This window comes from Eimeria acervulina, genomic scaffold (genome assembly GCF_000499425.1).
Source record: "Eimeria acervulina Houghton genomic scaffold, Eah_scaff82, whole genome shotgun sequence".
In the NCBI taxonomy this organism is placed as follows: Eukaryota; Apicomplexa; class Conoidasida; order Eucoccidiorida; family Eimeriidae; genus Eimeria; species Eimeria acervulina.
In genome coordinates this window covers 26,084-52,420 of record NW_013547124.1, presented here as the reverse complement: position 1 = coordinate 52,420, position 26,337 = coordinate 26,084, and the positions used below count along the sequence as shown (strand labels likewise).

At 52.9% G+C, this 26,337-nt stretch overlaps 4 protein-coding genes across 4 annotated transcripts; 2 read left to right on the top strand and 2 right to left on the bottom strand.

The window, feature by feature from the left end:
* Nucleotides 1-1,392: 1,392 nt before the first annotated feature.
* On the bottom strand, nt 1,393-5,257 carry EAH_00014160 (ABC1 family beta-lactamase, putative; the record flags this gene model as incomplete). The annotated part of the gene is made up of 13 exons (XM_013391315.1): nt 1,393-1,462; nt 1,625-1,689; nt 1,958-2,111; nt 2,215-2,297; nt 2,491-2,861; nt 3,143-3,227; nt 3,440-3,531; nt 3,665-3,803; nt 4,013-4,109; nt 4,307-4,387; nt 4,651-4,742; nt 4,929-5,014; nt 5,218-5,257. The coding sequence occupies 13 exons, from the start codon at nt 5,255-5,257 to the stop codon at nt 1,393-1,395; spliced, it is 1,455 nt and encodes a 484-aa protein (XP_013246769.1).
* An 81-nt stretch (nt 5,258-5,338) lies between these two features.
* Nucleotides 5,339-5,942, top strand: EAH_00014150 (hypothetical protein; the record flags this gene model as incomplete). Its single annotated transcript, XM_013391314.1, has 2 exons — nt 5,339-5,531; nt 5,884-5,942. 2 exons carry the CDS (start codon nt 5,339-5,341, stop codon nt 5,940-5,942), a joined length of 252 nt encoding a protein of 83 aa, XP_013246768.1.
* A 2,558-nt stretch (nt 5,943-8,500) lies between these two features.
* EAH_00014140 (hypothetical protein) lies at nt 8,501-15,028 on the bottom strand (the record flags this gene model as incomplete). The annotated part of the gene is made up of 13 exons (XM_013391313.1): nt 8,501-8,623; nt 8,801-11,130; nt 11,336-11,523; nt 11,762-11,969; nt 12,205-12,310; nt 12,430-12,564; nt 12,661-12,873; nt 13,112-13,225; nt 13,495-13,622; nt 13,825-14,001; nt 14,204-14,347; nt 14,584-14,734; nt 15,002-15,028. 13 exons carry the CDS (start codon nt 15,026-15,028, stop codon nt 8,501-8,503), a joined length of 4,044 nt encoding a protein of 1,347 aa, XP_013246767.1.
* A 4,247-nt stretch (nt 15,029-19,275) lies between these two features.
* Nucleotides 19,276-24,883, top strand: EAH_00014130 (TBC1 domain family member 13, related; the record flags this gene model as incomplete). The annotated part of the gene is made up of 9 exons (XM_013391312.1): nt 19,276-19,958; nt 20,265-20,444; nt 20,631-20,910; nt 21,127-22,533; nt 22,778-22,912; nt 23,127-23,213; nt 23,452-23,556; nt 23,686-23,792; nt 23,932-24,883. The coding sequence occupies 9 exons, from the start codon at nt 19,276-19,278 to the stop codon at nt 24,881-24,883; spliced, it is 3,936 nt and encodes a 1,311-aa protein (XP_013246766.1).
* Nucleotides 24,884-26,337: the final 1,454 nt, after the last annotated feature.

Below are 26,337 nucleotides of genomic sequence, written 5' to 3'. Positions count from 1 at the left end.
AGGCGCATTTCAGTACAGCAGAACTGGGATACCAGGTGACCCTCGCTAGAGCGAAGATGAAGGAGTACAGTAGCGCATAGCCAGATGCTGCTGGAGCTTCAGCAGGCTTAAGGGATGGGGGATGAGCTTATTTTTGACATTCTCCAGCAAACACAACCAATTGAGAGATTGGGGGGCACAATGTCAACCAGCTAAAGATAATCCGTGCGTAGCACTCAACCATGCACAGACCAGCCAGCAACACTTGGCCCAAGATACCTCTGAGTCTCTTCAGGGTGAAAACCCAGAACGAAAAGAAAGACAACGAATACCCTGTTGCTTGTACAGGATGCGCCACAGACGCAGCGGGGCTCGGAACAACGAAGTCAACTAACCAACATGTGGGGCCGCCAACAGATCCTGAAGCCAGCGTTGCAGCATGTTTTATATGCCTCTTAGTTACCATATGCCAAAAGGCAGAAACCTGTTATCTGTGCTGTCTGAGTACCGCTGCTCCATAAAAAATTTGCCGGCACTGGCGCCACATCCCATGTGCCAATCGGTTGCTGTATCACGGAGAGACAAATCTCTAGAAGAAATGACACAACCTAAGTATAGCTGTTGTACTGTAAAAACGCATACAATAGCTGTTCTACTCACTGCCAACACTAAAATGCTTACAAGTGAGGAAGACCCTGTCAGCATCATTTGTAGACCAATCGAATTCGGCTTCAGCCGCACAGAGAGAAACGTATCTGAAACAAAAGATATAACTATTCATGCATAATATCCGTTGCTTGGAAACGTAACTTTGCTTCTGTCGGCTTCATGTCAAGTGCGTGGGGACCATCAACAAGCCGTTGCTGCCGCAGCACTGCTGCCTCCTAAGTGCAGCGTCAACCTCATGTCTTCGCCTCTACGGAGGTTCGTACTCTGCAACGGTTCCTTCTAATGAGCAAGTCACTGCAAGTGCAACATCTCCAACAAAGCTGCCCGACAACCCATCAGCCTACTGCGTCCAGTGCTGTAAGGCTTTCAATTGCTGTGATTTAATGGGTATTGTTGCACACGCCCTGTGCTACACCGCCGGGGAATGAAAGCAAAACGTCCTCCAGAAAAGTATTTTTCGCAGTCAAACCAGTGAGATGGGCCGAAGCACCCGAAACGCAGGAAAATGCATAGTCTGGGGCTGGCTGGCCTCGGCCCAAGGTAACACATGCTTCACCCTTGTATGAGCAAGTTCACGATAAGCTGTACGCGCTATACAAGCGCGTGCATGTTTACGTGCATGTTATTATTCACATAGATGCCCATGCGCTGCTTCAGTGTACGCAGGACGGTGCACCAACCCGTGAAGCGCCTGTTCATGAGGCAGTTCCACGTCGAGCAATAGGCGACGCGCGATTTCAGCCTTCAGGTCATCACCAGCTTGTATGGATTAGGCAGCGCTTCAGTTGGGTGGAAGGCGAGAGCCAAGCCCGCACTACGAACAGCAGCAAAAGCAACCCAACTGCAATACTGAAAACCTGAAACTCTGGAGCCTTAACCCTAAACTCCCGAATGCATTTAGCCACCAGTGAGCAACAAAAAGATGTTAGGCGGCAGGCAGCTGACAAATTTGGAGATGGGAGTGTTTTGGGCTCACCACAACACATGGCATCCAGCCAACGTCATGCAGAGCGTCACACCGTCTGTAAGCTCAAGAACTACCTGCAGTAGCAGACGCAGACGCACCGCTTCGCTGAAGGTCCTGTGCCTCGCCAATGTTATCGGCGAAGGTCAAGTGGGTGCCGACCACCCTGCAGCATGCAGACCCAACTTTCCGTGCTCTCCAAACAGCATGGCTGGCAGGCATATTTGTGCGTAGGTGGCGCTGCATGACTAGAGGGGTGGAGAATGAGGAGTGGAAAAGCGTTGCTGCCTTCAGGGTCCACCGTTCTAGATAGATCTCTGGGTTCGGCCTAAGGTGGAGCCGCACCTTCGTCAGGACGCAAATGCAGGCGGCGGCGCAAAGTCTTGCAGCGAAGAGGAGCGAAAATACCGGCCCGAAGTTCTTGTGTCCAAATAAATCCGAAGTCAATGACGGCAGCAACGAAAATAGCCCCCCGTGGCAAGCGTTAAGTAGTGCCAGCCTGCCACAAAAGCAGTGCACGCACACATGCATGCATGGACTGCTCTCCCCAAAATGGTTCTCACGAGTTCAAATAGAGTCTACGGCGTGCAAGTTTGACCCACCAGACAGCGAAGTTCCTCGGAGAAGTCATGCTGCTGCTCATGAACGTCATTAAGAGGGCCGCCATGCAGAGATTCATAATAATCTGTAGAATATCATGCATTGAGACGTCATACCGCTGCTCATGGACGTCAGTAAGAGAGCCACCATACACAGATTCATGCTAATATGCAGAATAACATGCATTAGACTTAATGCGATGCAATACAGGCAGCAGCAGCGGGTGCCTATGCAGCCCCTGGTTGCTCACAGGCCCTAGGTGCGCACACCGTGCTTACTATTGCTCGTTTGTTGCCGGCCTTGTTGCCGATATAACCCCAGACCAACCGTCCAGCGACACACAACGCCCCCGCAACTGCGCCGATGGTACTCAGCTGCAAATCTGTGACAGCCTGCCAGCTCCGGATGCCATCGGCGGAGGAGGTCGCCGGCAAGAGGTTGCGCTCTGCAGTGTCCATATACGCGCTGGGCGGCACCTTGTGAATAAACGCGAAAGGCACTATCTTCCACATGTACGCAGCCACCAATACAGATTGCCACGAGAAGAAGAGCATCATAAATAACAACCAAAACGATGGAGAGCTGCACAGATCCTGCGGAGTCAGGACGAATGAGGAGAGCAAAGATGCCGCTGTCGAAGGTGACGGTGCTGCGAGTACCCAAACAAAAAGCACCCCAAAAGTACTCTTTGGTTTCTAGGGTCTACGCTCTAGGAAGGCGCAAGCACTTCCAGAGAAAAGCCGCAGGTCGCTGTGAATATCAAACGGCGGTAGAGGAGGGTAGACCATATATAATGAGCGCAAATCTATTTTTGTGGATAAAGCAAACTTTCGGCTCCTAATATGGGACTGAGGCACGTCCCAGATGCAACTTAAGTAAAATCTAGAAAGCGCTGCCGCAGGGAACAGCAAAACAGCACGGAAAACGCACAGCGGATTTCTTCGATCAGCTTCCGCCGTTCGTGTGAGTCCATCGGTAGAGGAGGCGGGTCGGAAAGCAGCGCCGCTCCCACTGCCTGCCTCAAAGGATCAGAAGCAGCAGCAAAGAAAGGCAGTGTTTGGCCTGTATCTGCACTAACGGCAGAAGAGCGTTGGCTGGCTACACCTTTGAGGTGACAGCAGCGGCAGCAATAATTAAACATGATATTGTTGAGGCTGCGAGCACAGCAAGATGGTAGTTGTCCCCAGCCCCCTGTCAAAACACTCAGGGCTGGGCAATTGCGCATACCTGCAGTGCTAGGCATCCCCCAGCCATCAGCAAGAAGAGGGCCGGAAGCCGCTGCAGCACCTCCGTGTCAGAAACGTAGACCTCCGGGGCTGCTGTTAACAGTTCAGACACGCAAGGTCCATACTCGAAGGCTTACATATAGTTCTACAGCAAAGGCCTCCAACCAAGAACACTGCTTGGACTGACGGAATGCATAATGAGTTGCAGAGCCCATTCACCGCTCACCCGAAGTCCCATCTGCTCCTGCTAGTGGCGAAACAAATGTCAACAATGAGTGCTGACTGGTGCGGAAGAGAAACAAAGAGTGCATTGGACACAGCAGACAAACGGACAAACTGCGGCCAAGAAAGATCACGCAACTAACCTGCAAGCACACGCCCAAGTCCAACAACAAAGGACCCCGCTGATGCCAGTCAATCTGCAGTTGTGGTGAACGCATGTGGTGCGGTGGGAGTAAAGAACACGTCGAATTCATTGTGTGTGTAAACCCTCAGCAGCTGTCCATGTGCACAATCTTTGGTGCAGAGTATTCCCACGCTAGCTTTCCTCAGAAGAAGCGAGGCTAATACTCACTGTCCCCTTTTTATCGGGCTGCCACTGGAGGGCGCAGGTCAGTGGCACAGGGTAGCAGAGGCCGCTTCCTATTGCCGTGACGACGCCGAAGGAGAGGCTGTGCAGCGCAAAAAAAACCATAACACCCACACTACTCCTGAATTTAAAATCCTAAAGTAGTAGTAGTCGTACTACTAATACTACTACTACCTCGCGAATTCAGGTTTCGAAGATGCTGAGGCGCCTGATGCTGAGGCGCCCTCAGATGAACCAACGCCGGCAAACCACCGTAAATAGGAAGGCCAAGCGTCTCACCAAAAGAGAAAACAACTGTGCAGTGTCAAAGCAGACATGACGAGGCCAATGCTCATCACAGATCCCCCCAAAAGAGTTGCCCTGCAGCAGCCCAAGCGCACCGCCAGCGCAGAGTATAACTGCAACTCGCCTTTAGGCACCCTGCGTAAGCTTCTGAAAGTCAACACAATGGCGACTAATGCATGCAAAAAAGGAATAATACTACAGTATGACTATACATGATGAAGTGAGTGCATGCGTTGCGTCTAGCCTCCATCATCAGAAAGACAAACACTCATGGACTGTCACTGTAACGCTGGTAAATGCGGCACTTATCACTGAAGCCTAAAGTGTATTGAGCGCACTTTGAGGGGCCCAGAACTCTGTGGAGCCTCCCCCCGAAGAAGCCCGCAATGCCTTGCACAAGTACAGCCGAGACGTAGAGGATCAGACCATCCTGGGAACAACAAGAGGCTGAACAAACTGAAAGAGGGATGCCACAGACAGGAGTTGGTGCTTGCATCCTCTTCATTGCGCATGGAGGAGAGAGAAGAATTCATAGTTTCCGAATAGTCCGCCCAGCACAGCACAACGCTAAACTGCATAAGTAGGTCTTTCTCGCTCGGGCCTCTGCACGCTTTACGTGGTAACGAAGCGACGTAGTCGGCTGTAGCAGCCGCATGTACGCGATGATCAGAGGCGCTATATTCCCGAAGGCGTGCAAACTGCCTGAAAAACCACCCAGCAAGTGGCCAACAGCAACTGCAACAATGCGTTCTCCAGCCCTGCGTATTCGCGGCCCGGCTGTGCTTGTTGTTTACTCCCCAGCCGTTAAGCAAAAACCTGCAAAAGCACTTTCAGCTAAGTAAACAACAAATTCGAACTGCACTACGGACCCTAGACCTTGTAAGCCAGACAATCCATGCTCTTACCGAGAGTCAGATGAATCAGAAAGGCCCCAACTAGGGCCATGTGCGCGCGGCATTTTTGTGCGCTGACTGGTGCCTGTAAAGCAACGCGTAAGGCCTAACGAAAAGCGTATCAACATTTGCAATGGTTAAGATGGAGTCCCACGAGGTGTTCGTGAAGCCGTCTGCAGTGCAGCTTTTGCTGAAAGACTCGCCTTTGGGCAGGCGGCGGCGACGCTCTCGCCATACATTTTGCCGGTTCGTCACTCTTGGCGTCTTCTATAGTCCTTCCAAGACAGGGTCTAACACCGAGTGGCTTCTTGAGCCCGATCTGAAGGGTACAGGACCTTAGGCAGCCGTCCGTCTAGAAAGCCGGCACCAGTGTTTGGCGTGCTTAGAATGGGTCAACTCTGGCCATTCCTTCCCAGACTAGCTGCTGGGAAACAGAAGGAACCAAATCAGCAGGCACAACTAAGGAAAGTAAGAAGCATCAGTCACATAAATGGGCGGAAATGGCCATGGCGACTGCGCCGACGGCCGCCGAAGACATCGTCGGGGGTGGTGACAGGCGTTCACAGGAGGCGTCTTCCCGGGGACACACAATCAGCTAAGGACAAAAAACAAGCCTAAACAATATAACAATCGATTCAAACCGAACTGTGTACAGTCGTTCTCCGTTTATGTTCTCAGATCGAGATGAGCAGCAGACACGGAGTACAACCGGGCACTGCAACAGGTCCAAGATCTAGAGGAAAGATCGAAAACAATTGTATAGAGATATTTCTGCGTAAGGACGAGTCCAATTTTCTAAGCCTCTAACAAATGGCCTGTGCCGAACAGGAACAAGACACTGTTGGCATCAGTTGGGGCTGCATACAAGCCCGTCTGCACAGAGTAATGCCGACTCCCCTAACTATACCCATCTCAGTTTGTGTTATCACGTCATGAATTGCAGACCATGCAGCTGAAGCTTTGTTTTTGTTTAATCTCGGTCGCATCATACGCGCATGAGGGGATGGCCCCAATGCTCGCTAGACGCAAACGCTACCGGTTTTGTGTATTGTGTGGGGCGAGACGGCGTCTCGGAGTGTTGCAGAGCATCACACACCAAAACAGCTTATGGCAAGCAATGCGCTCTTGTAGACTTCATGCTTATAGAAATGTGTAGTGCTTTATGGGTCACGCGTGCGATTTGCACTTCGATCGTTCCCTATACGAACACCGATGATGTCGGATGGTAAGCCGGCGGACCTAACTTAAGAAGGCCGCCGGTGGTTGCGGAAGAATTAAAACATTTGTACATTATACACCCCAAAAGACTGCGAGAACATTTCCTTTAGTCTTCAGGCGTCCGGGACAGTAGTCGGAAGGCCTGGCGCTGAAGGCGGGAAGGCAGATAGCTGAGTCTTTGCACTTGTTGCTACTCCTACAGCGATGCAGCGCCACCACATGCAGGGATACGGAACACCCCCTCCCATACATGCAACGACACCGTAGTCAATCCTTTAACGCCTGTTCCGCTGTCAGAAGTAGGACATCTACAAACATCGAAGAGGTGGCTACACTGGCACCGCGCTAATGCCTCTACCATTACCGTCGAACTTCATCTAGGACTATCGGTGGAATAGACTGCAAGCCCTAATATCTGTGGTTTCCCCATGGCTGATGATCTAGGCTGCTGCTTCCCACCTCCGTCCTCCTTCCCCAGGAAAGCAAGGGCCTAAATATGGCCTGTGAGTTCACGAGGCCTCGTGGGAACTTTCCGAGACGCGAACAAAACCGTTCACTTAAGTGAGGCTCGCAGCGCTCGCGGGCCCGCCGCGCCTATTCAGGTTGGGGGGCATCGTAGCGACTGAAACGAGATGCAGAAGATATGAGCGCCAGTTCTACACTGCACCGGGAACGCGGCAAGATTAGATACTAGAAGGAACAAATAAGACATGAGCACTACATGCAGGAGCAGCGGCTTGCCGATGGCGTCACTGATACCAGACGGAAGGGTAGGCGGTGCCGAGTTTCTTGGTTTTCAGCACCAGCAGCAACTCCCCCTACACGATCGATAGGCCATACACGAATTAGCGAAGGGTTGAGTAATATTGAGGTAACGGCAGGCATTGGCCATAAGGCTACAGGGTAAAAATGCAGACTAATAGAATGCTGCAAGTTCCCCGCTGTACAGCACAAAGAAAATGACGCACAGCTGGCGATGTTCCTAAATATAGCCCAATATGACAAACGTGTGACCGCTTTGACGGCTTTGCGCCCTAACTCCTCTCTACAGCAATGGCATTGTTGCTGCAGCAGGGAGTTAATGTGCAAGTAGCGTTGCTCTAGGGAGCGGCTAACGTATGAAATCTCGCCAGTAGCATCTCTGTCTCTAAACTCACTGCTGACGCATCGGCAGGTCTTCTATCCATGCAAAAAGGACGGCAAACAAAAACTAGTAATGCTTGTTAAGACACCTTGAAAGATGCTGTCGCGCTCCCATCCCACAGGCTACTAGACACAAGAATTCGGGGCAATATTCATGGGAATCCCTGCTCTGTATCGGCGACCCTAGACGGCAGCAAACAAAGAGGCCTCTCCCATTCATTGTAGAGGTCGTACAGTACCCTTAAGGAATGGTGGGTCCGGTGGTCCGGGCGAAAAGTCAGGTGGTTGACGTACTATTGCTGCTGTTGTTACTTTGCCTGTTTTGCACATGCTTTGTGAAAATAAGTACTCCGCGGGGAATTTCAATAGTGTTGGTGATGGGGAACTCTTGAGGCTCAACTGCCGCTTTTTAGAGGACAGTGGCTAACTGTACGAAGACTCTATACTGCTTTTCGGCTGGTCGCTTTGCTACAGATGTGACGACCTTCGCACGTAAAAAGCATCGGCCTTGCGTATGCGCAACAGCTGCAACATACTTGTAGGCCTTCACATAGTGGCTGTGTCACCGCACCTAGGCCCGGGCTCGGCCCTACCCACTTTCGTGCTGCCTAACGCCTTCACTGAACGAAGCGAACTAGACAGCAGGTGGGCTCTTCAAAAGAACTAGCTTCCAACCGAGCCCAAGAAAAGCTACACAACGACGAGGATTCATATATGAGTGTATGCTGCCCCCATTGTACAGCAAGAGTGGTTCTACGCCACAACATTGTACAATACTGAAGGGTTGGCCTTTGAGTTGAAACCCCTTCCCAAGCGTTTGTCTGGCCTGCTGTCGTCAGCCATTGCAGGCGCTTAACTGCGTTCCTGTATACGAGGTAGACATATGTATGGATGCCCCGTAACTGCAACTGCAAGCTTCTAGCAATTCACAGGTTTACTGAGACTGCGTTGGTAGAGGCGTCAAATTTTCCAGCACTTCGTTGATGCTGACATGTGTCTGCCACTTTGGCTGCAAGCCAAAACACCTCAGTAGAAACTCGAGAATGATCTGCGATGCCTGAAGAGATGCACAGCAAACACCCAAGTCAAAACAAACTTTAATACCAAACTCCCCCGACAAGCCGGATAGCCAGCACGAAGACTGAGTTTGAGGAAGACTGTTTCGGGGGCAACTGAACAGCTCCGCCAACAACACAAATACTATAAACGCACACTTGAATATCATGTTGCGCACCTCTGGTCCGGTGAGGACATCGTTGAGAAGTATACTGATGGACAAATTCATTTCTGGGAAACAAACGGCCACGGAGCCTCCAACGTCTCCATGTCCAAGGCCAACAACTCCGCCAGGCTTGATGCCGAGAGTCGCTCCCCAAGGATGTGAAGAAGACAGGCCCCTATCACGCAGAAGCGCTTCCACATCCGTGTGCTGACCAGGACCGCTGCCTGCCCCCGAGAAAGCGAAGATGCTGTTGTCTCGTGAGCGTCTGTTTCGCCTTGGAACGAAGTCACCTACACTTGATATGCGGCTATGCAAAAGGGCAGCGCCCGTGTGGGTGCCTTGCCCAGGCCGGATCCCACTCCAGCCAGGAGGCGACAAGTAGACGCAGTCGTACAGCTGATAACCCAACCCCCAAGTTCTGCTGCCTCCTCCCGTCAGCAGAAGCGCCTCCAGAGTGGGGTCAACAGTATGGGCAACGCGCGCAGCGTCAAGAAGAGGCTTGCTGATGATTTGGCCTTCCCCTAGGGCGGCGTAAAACCGGGCAAGGGCTCTCGCGGTGCAGCGGCAGTTGCTGGGAGGAATCAGCTGGTGCACAATGCGGTGGCTGTCGTAGATGAGCGGGTCCATGACGTGCGGCTTCGTTCGTATCAACTCAAGCACTGACACTCGCGGAGCTGTGCCCGGGGCTTTCGGTGCTATGCTTGGGTTGTCGGAGTCTGAGTCAGGGGTTCTAAGCCCCTCCGTGAAGGCGTCGCTTTGAGACAAACCTCCCTCTTCCTCTGATTTCTGCTGGTCCTCCTCAACTTGTCGCACAGCTCTTGTGCGCAAAAATACATCCGGCAGGCTCTCCGCGCTGCGCGCGTTGCACATTTGCACCTCCCGAACATGCTCGAGGGGCCCTGAGTTGCCCTTCATGTTTATGAGCTGGCGACGGCGCCGCCTCATCGCCGAAGCAATGTGGCGTCTAGTTTCGTTGTCACCTGAGCTCGGAATCCCCCCACCTGCCTGACTATTTGCTCCCTCCAACTTACCCTGCGTTTGCTTGAGGCGCTGCAGCACCTCTTGCTGGGTCATGGGGTTGAAGGATATCTTTCTGCGCGCGGAGGTCAACCGCCACAGCAGGGGAGTGTCCGCTGTGACTATCTCGACTTCCTTCGGGAAGACAGAAAGCTGCCCCTTCTCCGCACTCTGTGAACTCCCTTGTAGAGGTGCACTACACTTACTGCTGCTGCTGCATTTGCTTCGGTCAGAGGCCCCGTCATCTGCTTCTAGATGCCGCCAAGAAGCTGAGGGATCACTTGGCGCCACTCTGTGTTCCAGTGAAGGACTAAGGACGGAGCGATCTCTACTGCTTTCTCTATCCGATGAGGGTTCCTCCATCTTTTGGGTCGACACAAGCTGTGGACCACGAGATGAGGCGCTGCTGGTGAGGTTACTCCGTGCATTACTTCGTCCCCGTGCTTCCCCGCAGTAAGCTGCGTCATGACCATCCCTGAGTGAAATCTGAGGGCCAGAAAGCAAAAACGAGTGGCGTCTGTCGCTTGCTAAGTGCTGTTGAGATCCGCCATCTGCGCCGTTGCCTGCATGGGTCGTCGAGAGTACGTCTTGCGAGGAACTCAAGGACTCCAGCGTCTTTGAGCGTGAGCACCCCGAGTTAGCAGCAGCGGTATTGGTTCCAGAAAGCGCTGCTGCAGCCATCTTATCAGATAGAGGAGACAGCCCCCTTTCTTTCGAGAGGGAAGAGTGCCGGAGCTCCAAAGTAGAAGACACATGCAGGGCCTGCTGGCTACTAGAAACCATCCGCATACTGTCAGTGCTTCTTTGTCTTACTTTGGGGCTGCTGAGGGCACCAGTCGCCTTAACTATTGGAATCGACTTGTTGCTGTCTCCTGCTGCGCCTGCAGATGTCTGTGGTGCTCGGTCAGCCGATACGGACTGCTCGGACTGTTGGGGCACGCGGATGAAAATCTCACCCTTGAGTCCTAAAGGCTCTAACAAACGTTCCTGTACAAAGGCGTCTATCGACATGCCCGAGACGCAGCGCACCAACTCACTGACCGCCCACCCGTAAGTTAGGTAGGCGTATCTTCCCGAAGCCCCAGGCGGAGAGGCGGGTGCTGCGTCCTCCACTATGCGGACCATCTCGCTGTAGTCGGCGAGTCTGGAGAGGGTAAGATCTGCGGGCAATGCTCGATGCAGACCTGCGCGGTGCGTGAGTAACTGCTGCACAGTTATGGCCCGCTTCCCATATCGAATAAATCCGTCCCACCAACTCGATACCGCATCATCGAGCTCCAGTTCCCCGCTGCTCACGAGGTGTAGCAAGGCCGTACTTAACAGCCCTGCAGCACCACACAACGCGCAGACACAATATCATTCAACCCATCATCTATCCGCCCTACTAACTGTCCTGTCTCACTGTTACGTGTGTTGCACAGCTGCTGTCAGATGAGATGCTCCTCTTGCGCGGATGAAAGAATACATTGCTTGGCCTCTCGATCCCGAAGCTATAACGCCCGTCAGAAAAGAATGTGTGTTCTATGTCACCTTTCGCAGTGCAGTAGCCGCAAAATAGAGAGTCTGGGGTAACCGGGCGCGTATCTACAGGTCCCATCTGGCCAATGGCTGCGTCGACTATCATTTCTCCTTCGTAGCAAACCGCCACTTGGCATCCAAGAACCAACTTCCTCTCCACCAGGCTCTGTAGCAACCGATTCAATCGCTGGTGAAGCGAACTGCATACAGAGACATATGTCCGCAAGTAGTTCCACCAAGTAACAGCACAGGGAAGTAGGCCAGAATCCCGGAGGCAGCGGTGAAATTCAGAACATACATATACGTTAGCGTGTTGCATGCACAGCGGAAGAATAAGTTGGCAAAAGGCGGCAGTATTTCCGCTCCTGCCGTGGTATTCAGCAGTGCATGTGTAGTAATAGGCAAGGCTGGCATGCATCCATTAAGTGTCTGGCGCACCACTTGGCAGCTCCCCTGCCTCCCAGGAAGTGAGTGTATATAAGAGGGCTAGGAGGCTGATAACGATTGAACAGACACTCCTGCGCCCGACGAACCATTATCTGCAAGAAGGGAATGTGCACCTTCAACTGAACGCAGAGGCCGTGAAGGAGTGACGCGACGCGCACGAAAAATATAATGTCTTTCGGCCAGTCCTCGAGCGGATTTGCTGCGACGACCGGCAAGCAACGCAAGCAGCACACAGATCCTCCTGCCTGAGCAAAGACAATCTTGCACCTTTCCACCTCAATGATTCATCAGTTCATCCCAAATCCTCGTCAGCAGGCTCTCAGTCTTGCAAAAGCAGTGCAGGCTATTCTCAATGAAACGCGGCGAAAGAACCACCTTAAAGCCACGCCTGCCGACAGAGAATGGCAGCCTGCAGTTACCATTCATATTCGTACCCTCTTGGATCTTCTTGCGAGTAATGCCAGCCTTGACGGCAGCCTGGACCGTTTCCCCCGCCGCCTTGTGAAGAGCCTCGGTCTCGTTCTTCTCGACTTCCCCTTGCTGATACACGCGCCACACACAGATACACCTATCAACACCTTCAAATAGCTAACCCTCTGAATAAGTGCGGATAACTCCTCTCTCTCCCGTTCCTCCCGTTTAAAATGCGGGGGAATTACCCTGAAGGCTACTCGCAAGGCCTCCATGTAGATTTCTGGGTCTACTACGGCCCCCTTCCCCTCCTTGAACATGAAGCCCATGTGTTCGAAGGCCTCCATCAGGCCCATCACATCCATTGATGCGACAGAGTACACCTGAAGCATGCACACAAAAAATCCGCCTCCGCAAAAGTAGAGCCCAAGGGGTTTGCGAAGGGACATGCTGATGCAGAGAGGGCAACGGGCGCGTACAAGTTTAGAGAAGGCCGTCTGCCCCTTCGAGTCAAATTCCTTCACAAGTCCCCAGTCAAGAATAACAGGTTTCGCCTCTCTCGTTACAGGATCGACGGAGACCAGGATGTTTCCCGGATGAGGATCACCATTGAACAGCCCATCAATGTGAATTTGGTAGGCAAAGCTGTCGCACAGTTTGTACATGAGCTCCCTCCTGTCTATGCCGTATTGCTGCGAAAGTCACTCATTCGACACATACACTCCCATAAACCCGCGCGTTATTCCTACGCCTCCAACCCCGAACACAAACGGGAAGCATCAGTGAGCCTGCAAATGTGAACAAAATGTGCATGTACTCACACGTGAACGACCATATATATATATATATATATACTGGAGCGAAAGGACCCTAACCCCACTGGCACTTCGTCATACTACACAGTTCAGGGTGAAACAGAGTTCAGCTCACGTCAAGCTTCGCGACGTCAGTAACCTTGAAGCCATCTATGAACTCCATCACCATAACGGACTTTGTCACCAAATTCTGGTAGCACTTTGGGATGATCACGCCGATTCCGGAGCGCTGCCAGGACCAAGGAATCATGCTACACGAACATTGCGTCCGACTTCAGTAGGCAGAGGATGAATATTGCTAACTGCCTCGAAGTTGAGTGGTGCCACAGACTTCTGGACTACTGATAATCTTATCCCCCCCCCCATAAAGCCCATAAAGATTATCCCTTCTAAGTGCCCCTATAGGCGCACTCGCAATGCTACTATATATTTGCTTGCCTGCTAGTGAGGTGCACTCTAAACTGTTTTCATTCTTTCTCCCGTGCGTATGTCCCCTACCTGCGCTGCTTCGTATGCCCTCGTCTGGTGTGCATATTCAAATCTGAAATCCAATTCTTTGCTCGCCGCCTTCTGCCATTCCTCTAAAATAGGCGCGAAGTTCATGCCCTGTTCGAGCATTCCGAAGGCTGTGCAGAATCCAAACCCACAATGACTAAGGCGTCCATGCAGAAGCACACCCCAGCCAAAAGCTTCTAAATTTTGTCTCTGCCTGCCTTTTGTCTCCGTGTGCCTATCTGTAACTGTCTGCTCCTGAATACTCCTTCGACTGAAAGGAAGTCCAAAGCAGGAGGACGGCAGCGAAGAATGTCCTGCCGCGCCCTAGCTCACCCCACGACAACTGTTTAAGGTTGGCCATGTCGTGCATTAAAAGAGATTCGACGTCCGCATGCTGAACCTTAACCACTACCGCGGTACCATCTGTCAGCCACGCGCGGTGCACCTGGCCAATGCTTGCAGAAGCCAGAGGCTTCTCCTCAATCTTCGAGAAGATTTGACTCAAGTCCCCTGAGAAGTTCGCGGCAGCACCGGTTTCCATGCAGTCGCCAGCATGTGCCTAGTTCTAGGAATCTACTGCTCTTGAGTTATCAACGTAGACGTGTTTCCCAGGTTACATTTCGTCTGCAGCACCTAGTTGCATAACGCCCCAATGACTGCCATGTCAGATAGGCACTAGGCACGAGATTCGTCCGTACTACCCGCGCCTTACCCAATTCTGTCTGCAAGGTCTTCTCAATGACTGCGTATGGTGTCGTCGGCATCATATCTTGGAGTTTGATTAAATGGTGGATGTACTGCTGAGGCAGCAAATCGCTCCTCGTGCTCAGGAACTGCCCGACCTTTACCCACCAGCCTGCAGATTTTTGCAGTCCCAGCACAGCAGAGCACATATCAAGTGCCCACGCACGGAAAGCAAATCTGCAGAGTGCCTGACTCGAACACAGGAAGGCGCAACTGCTCTGAAACGAAGCGTAGAATAGATACAGCACGCTTGGGTAACTCACACTAGCTCTGTCCTTGTGCCGCACATGTCGCTGCTGCACACCTCCCAGTGAATTCACAGCGGGTCTGCACCATTCCCCTACTTACCTTTTAGCTCCTTGATGTTGTCCCACACAAGGTTCGCAAAGTGCTCGTGCCGTTGCTCCCAGTACGCTGCTTGCTTGTCCTGGGGCAGTGCGCGGCTGCGCGCCTGCGCTACCTTCCATCCCAAGTAGACATTCGACCAGCACCAGAGCGTCTGCGGCAGAATAACACTTCACATAACACTACTCGTGCCGGTTGTCCTTCGAGAGGGGGAAACACCAGCATGGATCTATATTGCTTCATTATAGGCAAGTTAGAGATATATATGCTGCAAATAGAGATCTACTGAAGCTCATTTGCAAATTCCCCTTCTGCGGTCCACCCCTCCTGCCGAAGGGTTTTCAATTACGAACGACATTCGGCAGCCCTGAAGTACACTTAAGCCTAAGGTTTGAGATACAGTGCTGTCATTGCATCGTACCCTCCATTTCCTGTTCCAGTTCTCCATCTTGCCACCAAAAGCCTTCGTGGTGCCGCCGTCACTCCTGGCCACAACCCCTCACGGATTTACTCGGCGGTCGCTCAGGCAGATGAGGGAGCGTGCTAGCCAGCATCGCGAGAACATACGTTTTTGGTGTTGGCCGCGATTGTTGTTGTTGCCTAGTTATTTGTTGCTGTTGTGATGAGCGTATCAGTTGTTGCAGTTGCAGCTGGAGCACGTCAAGTACTCGTTGTTGCCGTCGCTGTCATTGGTACTACCACTAGGACTCAGCTTTAGGATGCCGTTTGACTGGATGTATTTCCTCTTAGACTGTATTCCTTCTGAAGATTAAGACTGCGCCAGTTAGCTGCGTTTTCGTCCGAGTCGCTTGTTTCTACGCTGCGATGCCCATGCGATCGGAGGCCGAGAAGGACCCTGTAGCCAGCCAGAGTTGCATCCGTCTACCGACTCCGCTGCCCCTCATAAATAAAAGCCACAAAGTGAGTCTATTAATGAGCAAAGCCGCCAGAACACACCTCGCCTCACGTCCAGCCCCCTGCTTCTCGGATCGGAAGCTGGTCGGAAGGAGGGGGAAATGATAGTTGAGATCTGCACCTCCAAGAAGCCTAAAAGCCGTAGTTAGTCTGAAGAAATACCTATTTAATGAAAGAACGCGACGCCGGCTTTTAGACTGCTGCAAAATGTGTGGCGTATCGTACTGCTACTGGTAAGGGAACAAAGCGCCCTAGGCACACGCAAGCTGCAACAGTCCCAACTGCCGTTAAACAACATTCGGAAAACTTCTCGATACAAATGGTATTATGATGCAAAGCGTTTGCACTAGGATGTGCAGTAAGTTTAGTGCACATCAGGGCCTCCCTAGCGTGTACTAGGTAGAGGGCCCCCAGTGGTTGGTCTAATCTCGACCGGTGGCGGCCCCCGATGCAGGTGATGTTCACTCCTGTGAGGCCGTCGATCCTTTGCAGCTCTCCGGGCAAATATTTGGCATTGCATGCGAACAACAACACTCTTTAGTAATGGGCCAGCACTAGCTTGACTTGTCTGAGTTAAACGCTCATTATTCATCTACTGAGGTGACTCTATCGCCACCAGCTACGCGCAGATGCTTGTTGTCTTTATCTAATTTTGTTTCTCTGCATGTTTTTCATCCTTTCCACCTCATACAATGCCTGAAGTTCCTCTTCTGACCTTCCCCGTCTGCGACTTGTCCAGAACTGCCCTAAGGTTAATTCGCTGTCCGCCGGTGCTTGTGCTTTACTCGAGTTTAAATATGAACACCTCACTTAATACGAACATCCCGCGTTATGGGCTCACTCGGTATTGGTCCATGAAGTGAGTCGAAATGCCGTATCGGACCTAATGCCACTTGTACCATAAACGCGACGACGATGACAGCCGTGAACTCGGCCTAACCCTTGGGGTAGGAAGGACTAGCAATAACCCAGTTCACTCATACAGGATGCACGGATTTAACCACTGTCTTCCGCAGACCAAAATTCAAGTTCGTACAAGTTGAAGGCGTGAGAAAACTGGGGCAAGGGCGGCCCCCAGTATGAGGGCGGCGGTTTCACAGCGGCCAAAATGGCCATAAGGTTGCAACGGGAAGGCTATTCAGCAAGCATCACCTCTCCTCGTGCTATCAACGGCAACTGGATTGGCAACTGCACTGAGTTGAAGCCACGCATGCTTCGGTTTCCTACCTGGCGCATAGCAAGGACTGCAGGAAATGACTCCCTTGCAATTCATCAAGGCCGCCGACTGCGACTCCCTGAACAGCCCGCGCAGTTGTAGTAAGTTGCGGACTAAAACACTACATCGCCTGCTCTGTGGTGCACGGTCAGGGCAGGAGCTGATTTACGGCATAGAGAAGGCTTTACGTTTGACTGGGGCACTGCAAGAATGCCAAGCGATTAACTTTGCCCTGACAATATCCTCGTATTCAGAGGAGGAATTAGTTCGTGCGCATCCCGACATGAGTGGCTGCCACTCGAACGTTGCTGAGCAATTATTGCCGCCTTGAGACACTCCAGGAAAAAGCAAAGGGCTCGGTCCCAGTGCGGTCCGACGGCAACGTGGGTTCCGCCATATTACCAGGAGCTGAGGCTGCATGCTCCATATATCTACCCAGGCGGGGTACGGATTGCACACCATCTTGTGTCGTTCCGCGTCTGCCATTAGCCCAAGCCGACGTTATTCAAGACACCTGAAAGTTGTCTCACATTGCTTCGGAGGCAGGCATTTGAAACTTGAAGCAGCAGGACAGTGGAGTGAGCTATTGCAACATGCTCTCCATTTCTCTATCCTTTCTGAGTTCAGCGGTGACTTACGCACCAACTCTACGCCGGCCCTGCGGTTTCGTCTGCACAGCAACCCTGTGGACTGTCTGCGATATTTGCTTGCTGTGAAGAAAACCGTTTAGTTATTTGCCGAGGAGCAATTTGTGGGGACGAGGCAATAATTAGGTAAAACAAAAACCCGTGCGAGCATCCTTTTGCTGCAGGCGTACCAAGTGTGTGTGTAGAAGTGTAAGCAATGCAAACGGAGCGATCCGGTCCACCTCGTCTGTATGTACAATGCATGGTACTCTACTATACGTGCAAAGAAGTATGTGGATTCGGGTGGTTGGGTGCGCAAGAATGTGTGGACATGTGCGCAGAAAGGGTGCTTGGGTGCGCAAGAATGTGTGGACATGTGAGCAGAAAGGGTGCTTGGGTGCGCATGTATGTAGAATCCCCGTTGCGTAAGGGGGTACAGCAGCAAGGGGTGCAGTTCAGAAGAGGGGCCTACTCTATTCCACAACCTCCCATGGCATTGCTGATCCGGCGCCCAGGACGCCCAGAAGCAGGGAGGAGGGCAGCTCACAACGGTGTTCGGCTAACGCGAATGACCCTCCTAGTTCACAACAGGCCGGGGTAATCTCGGTTCACTCTTTTTGAATGTTTCGCACCCTTGCACAATTCGCGCTTCACTACACTTTTATCCTTCATTCCTGTCTCATTCTCTAGCTCTTCTTTCTTCGCTTCTGCTGAACTCAAGCAATATTCCCAACAACGTCAATGTTGGCGTGTAACAACCACCTGATCCTCTGTTGAACTTGCTCATCTTGGGAGTTCGCCATGTTCCGTTGTAGTTGATGGCGCCTCAACCGTAATGTACACACACATATATATATATATATATACTCAAGTTAACGTACGGGTATTAATGCTCAAAATAATGCTGCAATTGATGAGATAATTTGTTGCCCAGCTAGACGTCGACTGGCTTGCGTTTCCACCCCGACATACGAAACGTAAATACTTCGTGGGTCCTTCGGGGTGGAACGCCTCGGCTACAGTTAGCTTCCTTTAAACATTTTGGGCCGTTATTCAGCAGCAAGGCCTCTAAGGTGTACGCACAGGCGCCATATGTGGAGAAACGCAGGATGCTCATACCTGCAAGTTGTGTGCAGAGACCGGAACAACGTCAGAGGGAGATGGCCTTGGGACTTTTAAAATTCTTTGATATCCAGTATTTACAGTTAAAACCCGTCTATGTGTTTCAGTCTTTTATCCTCCGGACATACTTATCATCTGCAGCTTCTTTGATCGGGAAGCGACGCCACCCTGATTACACTTGCAAGGGCGACGGCCCTGTGTTTCCTCCGAAGCGATCAAAAAATTTGGCTGCAAATTATTTATATGAACGAAAATAGCACAGGTTTTAACAAACCATTACCGAGCAAGAGGAAAGCTGCAGTGACAGCGTGTGGGACAGAGCATCCGCCCGCCTCAAGGCCCTGGGCAGCAAGCGACGCTGCTGAACCGCCGTCGTCTGCCCCAGCTCCGCCTACGTAGCTTAATTGAACTTCTACCTCCAAGAATTACGTGCATGCACTGGCCCTTGTTCTCGCCTAAAGGCGCTGCAGCAGCTGCAGCTGCCAACTCGTTCCATTTCGTCTTCCGGATCACCTGGCCAGAACTGCGCTAAGAACGCAACAACGGCGGCTGCTGCTGCAACTTCAGCTGCAGCGGTAGTTTTACCGCGGGCTCTGCAGCAGCAGCAGCAGCAGCAGCAAGAGCAATCTTGCGCTGTAACCGGGACGTACCCCCCTCGAGGAGGGTGTCCACCAGCTGTAGCTTCTGCTTTCCGAGTGCTACTGCGCGAGATCCTGGTAATGACCTGAAGCGTGACGCATATGTTAAGGAAAAGGAATCGTCTCAAGAGGTCAAGCGGAGTAGAACGGACGGCGCAAGGCGCAAACGACACATCCCATGGCGAGCCAGGACACTAGGGCTTCCTTAACCCCCTCTCCCACCATTGCTGCACCCGATGCTACATCTCCACGAAATGCTGCTGCCGGGGCTGCAACCGCCAATGATACATTGGCAGCAAAAGATGTGGGGGAAATCACCCAAGTATGCCCATCGATAACAAACGCGCACACAGTGACAGAGGGCAGCTCTAGGAGGCCCCCGGCGCAGCTCCTCGGGCAGAAAAGCCCCGACCTGCCGACTTCGGCAGAATGGCAACGCAGCCCTTGCCCTTCAACACCGCAAGAGAGGCACAGCCGCAGCAACAGCAGCAGCAAGAACGAAAAGGATAGTACCGACACGAGCGGCGGCAGCGGCAGCGTACTGCCCCTGCCTTCAGCAGCAACGGAGTCGTTGTCGGTTCCTTCAACAGCGAAGAGCTGCGACGGGGAAAGCAACCTCAGCAACAACAACAGCAGCAAAGACGATATCAGCAGCGGCAGCAGCTCTGGCAGCAGCAACAGCAACAGCGGCAATTGCAACAGCAGCAGTAGCAATACCAGCAGCAGCGGCACTAGCAGAGACAGTGACAACGGGCAGACCACACGCTACGGCATCCCTTCGGGGGAAGAATCTATGAAGGCCTTGCGTCGCCATGTGGAGCTGCTGATGGACCGGGAAGTGAACGCCAGGACGCGCAGCCGGTACTATGCAGCTCTGAATGTTCTTTTCTGCGTGTTGCGTTTATTTAGTCATTTGTTTATTTTTATGCAGACGACTTCCCGCTTGCTCCTCTTTAACGCGCCGCCTGCTTGTGCAGTCCTGTTATAATCCGCCGGGCTTGAATAGCCCGTGCCTTCTCATTGTTGCATCCTGGGGCGCTCGTGGGGGCGCCAGTATCTGTCTGTACGCTGCTCAGTGGTTGTTGTATATGTGCGTTGATGGATAAGTCCAGTTGGTTGTTGTTGCTGCAGCTGCTGCTGGGGTCTTGGCTCTTGTTTTGGGTGCAGCCTTGAGGCGTGCCTGGACGCCCTCGAGCCCGAGACGCTGGACCTGCAGCTGCTGCGAGTGATCTGCGCTAAGGGGCTGCCTGAGGGCTGTGCTGCGCTGCGGTCGATATACTGGCGTCTTCTCCTCCACTGTCTGCCCCCCCGGCCGGCTGAATGGCAGCAACGCCGGTGCAAACTAAGGTGGGGGTTTTCAGCTCATTTCCACAAGCATCGCATGAGTCGCATCTTCTTTAGTCACTAGACCTTTGAGCCAATGCATGCGTTTGTAAATGCAATGGTGCAAAACCTTGTATACATACACAGATGATCCTCTCTACACGTGCTAAAATTGCTGGCTCTGTGCGTGTGGGCTGGGGCCGGCCTCAGGGAGGCGTACGAATCGTACAAGGCAGAGTTCATTCGGGAGCCCGAGGCAGTGCGTCGCTTGCGGCGCATGCAGCAACAGCAACAGGAGCAACAGCGGAACCAGCAGCAGCAGGATGGAAAGGATGGAGCAGACGAAGCCAAAGACAAGCTGTCTACGGCTGTTGATGAGGGCAACACAACAGCGTCGCGTGACAGGCAAACTTCCAGCTGTGGATCTTCCACAGAAGGCACCCGCCACCAGTCGGACTCCTCCATTCCTCTCTCAGCTGTTAAGGACCACGTGAGCCTTGGAACCCCCCTTGCATCCCCTAGGCCACCTGGAACAGCATTCGTGCATCTTCAGCTTCTCTTATAGCTTTTGATTGCTATTCCTTCTTCAGAAGGCAGGCGCTTGATGACCTGGGGACTTCAGAGAGCCTCTGACTAGTGAACGGCTAAAGGTTTCGGGTGTGTTGAGGAGGGTTTGCTGCTTGCTGCCGCTGTCTTTGTTACTCAGCCTCTGTGTCGCAGCGCGACCAGCGAGTGGCGCGGCTACTGGGTGGACGCCGAAGTCTTTGATCAGATTAACAAGGATGTCTTCAGGACACGGCCGGAGTTGTGCTTCTTTGCCCTCAATCCGCAGCAAACTGTCACGCGACAGCAGCAGCTCCATCTCTACCCGCCGCCGCCTACGCGACACGCGCAGCCCCAGCAGCAGCAGCAGAATGAGCAGGTTCCTCTTCTAGTCAACTACGATGTCCTACTGCAGCAGCAGCAGCAGCACGAACAGCGGCAATCCAGTGCTTCCTCTAACCCTGCCGGCGAAGGTACACGCGCGGGCCGCAAGCAGGGCAGCAGCAGCAGCGGTAATACTTCGTCTTCTTCTCTCAAGGGCTTCCGCCTCCCCTCTGCATTTCGTGCCAAGAAACGGCTCGTGGCTGACACCGCCTCAGCGACTCCGCCGAATGAAAGTGCGCGGAGCAGCAGCAGTGGAAGCAGCAGGGGTCCGGCAGCCTGCGGCGGAAGCGGTGTCAGTCGCCGCGGCAGCCCATCGTTGCAAGCAGCAGGAAGGGGCGGCTGCAGCACACGACAGCAGAGTGTTAAGGTCGGGGCGAAATCGGGGGACGGCGACGATAAGATGATATTTCCATCGTCTTCCTCGGAGTGTTTGCTGGAAGGGGGTAGCAGCGAGCTGCACGGTAGCTCCAGTCGATCTGGCTGCAGCAGCAGCAGACAGTTCCTTTGCGCAGCGGATGCGCTGGAGACCTCTGTAGCAGTAGAGCAAGAAGGTTATTTGCTCGATAGACAACTGGATCCCGCCCAAAACAAGGCGGGAGTCAGAAATGCCAGCACGAATAGCAGGGGCAGCAGCAAAAGCAGCAGCTCGCCTCAAGACCCACGTCTGTCCTCCAGGGGCTCTCACGAGTCGGACTCTCCCCCATTGCGGGGACAGGCGGTGAGTCAGAGGTCTTCAATGACGTCTTTTCAAGAAGCTGAAAAGGGAAGGCAACTGCTCCAAAGCCTTCCCGCAGCAGCAACTGATCCTGCTGCTGTGGATGCGGATGCGGAAGCGGCCGTTGTCGCCAGGGCGGCTGGAAAGGAGCCGGGCTTCCCGCTTCCTAGCGAGTACCTTGAGGACTGCGCTGCAGCTGCTACAGACGCTACAGAAGGTGGCAGTGGTGTTGCTGCAGCTGAGCAGCAAAGGAAGGGGGGGGATACTGTGCAGCCTTGGCGGGCGCCTGCGGGAGTGCAGGATGTGTGCAACATGATAACCCCGCACCGTCATTACGACGTGTTGTCGCGCTTGTTGTTTATTTACGCCAAAGTCAACGCAGGCCTGTGCTATGTCCAAGGCATGAACGAAATCCTGGCCCCCATTTATTATGCACTAATGACCGATCCCACCTACACAGACTATGAACAGGTGCGGCGGTTAGCAGAGCCTTATCACAACAACCGGCGTAAAACGCATCGCTCCTGATTAAACAGGCGGTTGCTTCGCTACTTTGAGCTTTAGAGCTTGAAGCTCACGGCTCAGGGTCTGTTGTTGAGGACAGCTGAGGCCGGCGAAAAAGAAAAGCCACTGCGGGGTGGAGGGCTTGCATCTGGGCGGGAGAGGTTTGGGTTAAGAAGCTCCGTTCTATGTTCTCTTCGCCTTGCGTTTTCAGGCAGAGGCAGAAATCTTTTACTGCTTTAGCGAAGTCATGCAGCAACAACGGGATGCCTTCTGCAAAGCCCTCGACCCCACGGACGCTGGCGTGAAAGGTCGTCTATCAAGCTTAGATGCTCTTCTGAGGCAGAAGGTGCGGAGACGGACCACCGCCACGGGCTTAGCTAGGCATGGGGGGTGGTTTTAGGAGTGAAGTGCAGGGGGCCTCATTGCTGCAGCAACAGCAAGCAGCTCAGTCCAGCACTGCAACTGTAGCGTTGAGCTGCTTGCTGTATGGGGAAGGGCGCCTGCCCTGGCACTTAGCTTTGCGTCTGCGATGGGTCACGCCGCGGGTGTGCTCTTTGCAGGATGAAGAAGTTTGGGTGCATCTCAACGCAGTTGGCGTCGAGCCGCAGTTCTATGCCTTGCGGTGGCTGCTGCTGATGCTGACCCAAGTAAGATTCGACGCCATTCCTTGGGGCTGAGGGTCGAGGGCATGGCTTCGTTTCTGTCGTGTCTGCTTTAACCCGTGTACGCACTGCGGATCCTCCATGTATTGTCTGAATAGTGTACATAGAGCAATCTTAAATGAAGCGGTTAGTGTCGATAACCAAAGCAGCTGTCTATGCGGCGCATGGCCAGGGAGGTTTTGAAGGTTTTGGGGAGGGCCGTGGGCTTGCCTTGTTTCTGCAGGAGTTCGAAATGCCTGATGTGTTGGCTCTGTGGGACGGCTTCATAGCAGATACAGGAAGGCCTTTACCGTTGCTGTATTATGTTTGCGTCGCGATAATCATCTGGGTGGGTTGAGGGCGAGGGCGAAATGCTCCATTTGCATGCGTGCGATGTGCTTATCTCGGGTCACGAGTGTTGTTCTCCTTAACGTACTTCGCATGTGGGCTGGTGAACGGTCTCCGGTTGCTGCTGCAGCTCAGGCCAGCCCTCTTGGCTGGGGACTTCACAGCTTGCATGAAGCTGCTGCAGCATCTCCCCTCGTTTGACCCGAAGGCTTTGCTGAGCTCCGCCATGCGACTCCGGTAGGCGGCGTAGATCATCCTCGCCTCTGAGTTGTTGCTGGTACATCTGCGTATCGCTTGAGGGGCTCATTGGGATTTCCCTGCTGAGGTTATTTTCTTTTGATGAGCTTTAGAGACCTTTTTTGTGACCGGTTTGCAGCGCGGACGACGTAGAAGGGAACCGCACTCCGGCGTGTGGGGTGCCTCGGCCTGTGCCTGGGGGCGGTCGAAGGAGCAGGGAGGGTCTGGACGAGCTTGATCCTCTGCAGCAGGTGTCGGATTCTCTGTTTAAACCGATATCGCGGGCTATTGCGGCGCTGAGTTTGAATGAAGGCCTGGGCGCCGTGCCCAGCGAAACCGTAAGACCGGACGGAGGAGTCACAGAGGCCCTGGGAGAGAGGACCTGGAAGAAGGGTATACTTTTGCCTCATTCGCTGCGGGGGGAGGGAAGTGCAAGTAAGGGAGATAAAGACGCTGGGGAGGGCCCAGATGCTGCTCTTGGACATCTCAAACGACTGGCAGGGGTTGGCGTGGAGCACGCCTACAGAGGAGCCAGCGCCGTGTCTCAGTATTTGAACAACTCAGGGCTCGCCTCGGGTATTGCGTCAAACATTACCTCCTTCTTCGCGGGAGACAGCACCCCAAGCAGCGCAGCGGCGCCCCCCGAGACAACAGAAGCTTTAGCAGCTGCTGAACGCCCCAGACAGTCGACTGCAGCAAAACTGGGCGAGTTCTTCGCAGCAGCTCAGAGCGGGTTCTCGCCAGGAGTCAAGGGGACCAACGATTCTCGCATGCGCCCCGACAAGGCTCCATTCGTATCTCCAGCGCCAGACACAGGCGATAATGTGGGGTGCGCTCCTCCGCTGATTGAATACCCGTTCTCTCCAGTTGAAGTAGCTGTCAGCGAGACGGCAGAGCAGCTGCCAATGACTGAAGACAGCCTGCGAGATATCTCGCCAAGGCAACGGAGCCTTTGGGAGACAGACACGGCGGAAGCGTTGGGGAGACGAATAAAGGATGCTGACGGTGAAGCAGACAGTCCACGAAGCGAGGATGACCAGCATTCTTTTAAGTCCCCCGCGGGGGAAGGGCTGCGGATTACTATACTCTGATAGGACGCAAGCAGCTAAGACGAAAGCGTGGCGCAGCCCCGCATGCGTTGTTACCCGTTGCAGCGGCGCGTACATAGTCGTCGGTTTGTGTTGGACGCCAGAGACGTACTTTGAATGAGCATACCTTCGGTGGGCGCCTTAATTCTAAACTTTAAAGAAAGGAGGCCCCAGCGGAAACTCTAAACCTGAAACCTGGCTGAGACAGGTTAGAGCCAATTCCAAGACCTGATTCTAATCAGACGTACAACGGAAGAAGGTCGTGACAACAACAGCGTCAATTCAGGCTAGTTAGTAGAGACCGTCGTTTAGTAGCAAGCATTCTCTTTTTGCGTCGAAATTTAATGCAGGCTACCAAGAACAGCCCGCTTGGGAGGCGGAGGGAGGCCCGCTGCTGGGCCGCCTCTAAGTACAGCTCGATATTGAGGGTTGAGAAGCAACTGTGAAGGGTAGTTGTGCACATTTTAGTTCACTTAGCGCCGAACTTTCATTCCAGCTACTTTTCCGGACCCTCGGTTTCTCTAGTGGGGAGTGCGGTCGAAACGGAGAGAGCGAACACAGCGTATATCGTCGGTTACAGCACATCATATTAACAGAGCCACTATGCTACGAATTCTATCGTATTTTCACTTTGTCGAGTCAGGGATGGACGGTTGGTGAGCGTTGAAAGGCACGGTCGTGACCGCTCGGTACGGTGGAAACCACGAAGAACGAAAATTGACACAGCAACTGACAATCCTTACTGCCGGATTGACATTATATTCCCTTAAACATTAATTTGGACGTAGGATTAAGACATTTGCAGCTCAAAATGTTAGGACCTAGACTCTGTTTTGCGTGGATAGCTGGCTGTCCACAGGCCAGACAAGGTCACGCTTGTTGTCTGCGAAGTGGAACTGTCGTCGCATGGATGTCCGCGTGAAATATGCATGTCGAGCATGAAATCAACAGAAATAGTATTGTTTATCTTTTTAAGTTGATATTCGCAATATTAGAACAAGAAGGAACTGGACGGCACAAGCAAAAGTGTCTCGCGGTCACTCGGTCGTTTTCGCCCCGCTGCCAACTGCGCGCGCTTGGCTGACTGCCAAGCTGCAGGCCCGCAACCGGCAGCTAGTTGCATCAGATCTATTGTTTTACAACAAGACTCTAAGCATTCTTTGAATTTGAATATGTCCTTTTGCCTATTGAGCACTTTTGAGTTGCTTTTCGAGAATTTATTTTGGTGCGACCTTGTCTCGATCGTCTCGCGCCCTCGAGACCTTGTACTGTTTCTAGCGATCGCAGAACTGATGTCCGCGGCTCCTTCAGCTGTGTTTTAAGCAGTTTTACTCTGTTGGTCATTTGTTCTTCTGCATTGTATCTCAAAGCATCGCACCTTTTCAACAGCCCAACCGGCAAATACATAAACTGTCACGTATACCGAAAGTGCTATCGGCGCACCGAAATCCAAACAT